General features: G+C 29.3%; 1 protein-coding gene across 1 annotated transcript; it reads left to right on the top strand.

Annotated features, from left to right (window-relative positions):
- The first annotated feature begins 3,108 nt into the window (after nucleotides 1–3,108).
- On the top strand, nucleotides 3,109–4,138 carry LOC138882342 (uncharacterized). The gene has a single exon (XM_070163014.1). The coding sequence runs from the start codon at nucleotides 3,111–3,113 to the stop codon at nucleotides 4,029–4,031; it is 921 nt and encodes a 306-aa protein (XP_070019115.1). The 5' UTR covers nucleotides 3,109–3,110; the 3' UTR covers nucleotides 4,032–4,138.
- The last annotated feature ends 523 nt before the right edge of the window (nucleotides 4,139–4,661 follow it).

Below are 4,661 nucleotides of genomic sequence, written 5' to 3'. Positions count from 1 at the left end.
TGCTGCTAGTCGAAGCAGAACTACAGAAATGCTAAAAAAAATAAAATTCAAAGAAGAAGTAGAAGAAGAAAAAGGTTGGTACCAAACCTTAATACGCACTGGTTCTTAAGGGTAATACTCGAATTTCTCATCTGGGTTCTTTTCTTCTGGTAATTCTTTTTATCTCAGTTCATATATTTGAAGGATTTCACAAGGTATAAGAAATTTAATACCAATAAGAGTTATTTTGGGCAAATTATGCAATTGAAAGTTGGTCAATGTTATTATAGGATAAATTACTTGGAAAAAGAAGGGTGTTGATGTATTTGTACTTAAACTAGCCTCATTATATATGATCTTTATTAGGTGTAAATTAAGTTAGGGTGCAAGGATTTAGTTTTGGTATTTAAATGTATTGCAATGACAATATCGAATTTGGATTTGAATGTTATGAGTCTAGTATTGGTACAAAAGATAGGTACTAATTAAGAAGAAATATTATGGATAGTAAAGTTATTTCAGTTTAAATTTATACCCACGATTAAGGAAATTGATCAGTAAAGGGAATAAAGCATATAAATACATTTTTATTTAAATGATTTTGGACTAATTTAAATTACTCATAACATGGTAAATATAATTCGGCGAATTGATGATAAAGTATAAAACTCGGAGAATTGAGGTATTCTAAAATAACTATGAATTATCCTAAATAAGGAAATTAACATGAGATCAATATTATGTAATTATAGATTGATTGGAGGAATTTGTATGAGTTGCTTGAGGTGAAGCAGTTGGTATTTCGGCACGAGTACTGTGAGTAGTAACCTTATCTCAATTTGTATTTCTACAACTAGCATGATTTACATACGATTTTAATATGAACATGTTACCGGCTGTTTTGAATTTGCATGTGGGACAAGTCCTTTACTCGATATGATACTACTATATTTATTTTAGACGATTACAGTCATTCTGAGTATTCTCATTGTTACTGAATATGTTATTCCGTTACTTGAGATAAGATTTGCCGTTATCGAAACAAATTTACATGATTTGATAAGAATCGAAATGTCCTAATTGTTTTAAAATATTTTCGTATGAGTATATACGAATTACAAAGATAAGTATAAATGGGAGTAGACTTCGAAGGATCCCGTAACTAATGGGGGGTTCGTTAGACCTGGTGCATCTTGTATTTACCGATTACAAAGTACAGTTATAGCCCTCGCTAGTGGGAAGGTAGAACTAGCATACCGTTACAGATTTCCCTCGAGTAGGGACTACCGTTATATTTGACTTCATGCGAAGAAGTCCACATTTATACCGATTACATGATTCGTTCATTGAAACCTCTCAAATGTGAATATTGATATTGTACAGTGGTTACCGAGCTTATTACTAAATTATTATTTGTATTATACTACAAGAAGAACATGATGAGACTGAAAATTAGTTATTGTTTCTGAATGGGCATTTTTATATTATCTTCTGTTTGAGATACTAGCATATTTTATGACTTGTCCCCAATAAAAATGGTTGTGATTAAGTGTTATTACTAACTGAGCTAGCGACTCATTCCCCGCTAATATTTTTTACAGAGACGACAGTTGATGCGGGCGAGAATTTCGTTAATTAGAGCGCACAAGTTGATAGTTCTTGGTGAGCCTCGCACTTGTTCGCGTGAGCGGAGATTTTATTTATTGTTATGGTCTTTTCTTTGAACTCTTAGATTCGCTCCATAGTCATTATTTTAGTGTCATGAGTATTCTTTTGTTATTATAGTCTTATGTTGAGTATCGTTCTCATTTATCAAAGATGAAGATAAATTAGTATTTCTAGTGGTTAGTTGGTGGTTTAGTTATGGTGGAGACTTGTTTTGGTTAATTGACAAGTTGTTAATTGTTTGGTATGTTATTAGTATGTTTTGGTTGTTGATTTGAGAAAAAGAATTTTTTTGGGATAGTCCAAAAACAGGGAAAACTCTTTCCGATTTTCTGTAAAATACCGATAATGCTTACTTGGGGCACTTGCTCCTAAGTGCCGGTCATGATCCTAAATTGGGTCGTGACAAAGTTGAATTTTTTGTTAAAATTTTAAAATTTTAAACTAATAGAAAATTAAATTAATATATCTCTTCTTTTTAAACTAACAAAAAGTTAAAAATTAGTTTCTTCAACTTTTCATTTTCTTATGGGGGTGATTTTGAAAGAGCAATATTTAATTAGTTGGAGGAAAATACTTCTACCACTCTCTCGTCCATGTTAAGTTAAATTTTTTGTTAAGTTTTTAACTCTCTGTTAGTTTAAAAAGAAGAACATATATTAATTTAATTTTCTATTAGTTTACAAATTTAAAAACTTAACAAAAAGTTTAACTTTATAAAATATTGTTAGTTTACATTTTTTTTAAAAATTAATTTGCTGGTCTAAAGGACTAAAATTACACGGTTATATTAATTAAAGGTTTAATATGCTTAGCCAAATAATACAGGGACCAAAACCACAATATTGCAATAACTGAGGGACTAAAAGTGCCAATTATTATTATTATTTATATTATTAATACTTAATTCATGTTAATAATATGTTAGCCATGTGTTTACAATACATTATTTTTGATTTTATTATTAAAAAACTAGAGTTACTACTATGAAGATTTGAATAGTTTACTTCAAACATAAAATATTTATGTTGTTAAAAAATAGATAATTTTTATTTTTTTTTCCTTTTATAAGGATTTTGTACTTTTTTTTACAAACTTCAATATTATCTCGAGCGGAAACATTATTATGCATTCCATTATTATTAATTTTGGGCCTCAAAATTTAAGGGTAATTACTATGGTATTAAGAGACAGTGAGTTTGATGAAGTAGTCAATGGAAGTATTATTAGATTTGACTAATTTGTAAAATAAGAATTACGACCTAGCTATTGTATTGTATTCGACAATTATAAATAGTACAATAATCACTTATTCTTCGATTTGATTCAGTCTATATTTGACTGAGTAAACATTTTAATATCTTATTAATTGTTGCATTAAATTAACTAGTTCTAACAGACATAGAAGCAATATAAATAGCAAGCAAAAGCTCAATATTTTTTTGTACCTTGAAGAAATAGCCTTTATGGAGTTTTCTGAGTTTTTTGGTTTTCTAACAATTCTCAAAGAATCCCTTCAACTACTTCCAAAAAATAAAAAGTTATTAGCACTAACAAGTTTTATTTATTTTCTTATTTCTTCAATCCTCTTCTCAATTTTGAATTTCAAACTTAAATTCTTGACCCATGATATTACTCTCAAGGTATCAATTTTGTCTATTTCAACTTCTAATTCCTTTAAAATCACCAAAATTCTTGCTGATATTAAAGAGGATTTCCAAATTCTTCTCACTTTATATGTTGCTCTTGTTATTATTCTATTTTTCATCTCTTTTCTATATGCAATTGCAACAGTTATACTATCCTTTATTTCATATAATAATACTAATATTTCTCTCAAAAACTTTGTCTTAAGAATTTTCAAGGCATTTAAATATGCAATTATAACTGGATTATATACGAAAATTTTCGGTATTGGTTACTTTTTTATTATTTTATTTTTGTTAAGTCCTCTTTTAATTTCCACTTCCAATATTTTCCTTTACTCCATAGGAATTTTTGTTGGAATACTTTCTTTCTTCTTCTTTCAATATTTATCGGTTGTTTGGATATTGGCTTTAATTATTTCTGTGGTTGAAGAAAATTATTATGGAATTAAGGCAATGGCAAAAGCTGGATCACTTATTAAGGGGAAGAGATTAAATGGATTTATTTTAAATGTTTTATTTTCTATAGTTTCATTATTATTGTATAAAAGTTATTTAAAGATGAACATAGGTGCTAAAGGTGTAATTAACCAGACACTTGTGTCTTTATTTCTGGTTATTTTTTCTTCATTGGTTAATTTCTTGTGTTTAGTGGCATATACTGTGCTCTATTTTCATTGCAAGAAGAATCATGGAGAAGAAGTTGAATTGCAGTGGGATTTTGAGTATAGCAAAGTATAAAAGAAGTGTTATTTTCTTTTTTATTCTTTGTTTGTCTTTACATTTTGATGGGAGATTAATATTGTAAAGTAATACGAGTTTATTCATCTAATATAATTTGTATATCATTTTGTTACTAGTGTTTTGATGCATTTGGACTTTTGAGGCCCCCTTTTTTTTTTTTTGGTTTGGCTATTATACAATGAGTTGGGGTAAATATTGTTGTTATTGTCTCTTAATCTTGACTTGGTCATTTCAAGTAGTATGAAAATCACATTCAATAATGCAGTGGTTTGGTCTTCTCCCTTTAAAAAGGCTAAAATGAAACAAGTCAAGCAAGATATTGATGGGCTTACTTGATGGAAAATTGGAAACAGTCCAGATCGTGCGCTAACGTTCCTAAGCAATCACATAGTGGAAAAGAAGTGATCGAGCACCCAATAACCGTGAAAATGAATGGTTTTCATTTTTTGACACGGGCTTACTTCATAAGGAAACCTTTAAGGTCAAAAGTTAAAAATGTTACCTACGAGGCAAGCGAGGGGCAACACTTGTCAAACTTGAAGTTCTGCTCATGGAGCAACTAGGATTAAAAAACCAAAATTACCCACTTCCAAGGCCATTCTTGCAAATAACCCCTTACATGACAGA

This window comes from Nicotiana sylvestris, chromosome 11, assembly GCF_000393655.2.
Source record: "Nicotiana sylvestris chromosome 11, ASM39365v2, whole genome shotgun sequence".
Lineage (NCBI taxonomy): Eukaryota > Viridiplantae > Streptophyta > Magnoliopsida > Solanales > Solanaceae > Nicotiana > Nicotiana sylvestris.
This window is presented reverse-complemented; position numbering and strand designations above follow the sequence as displayed.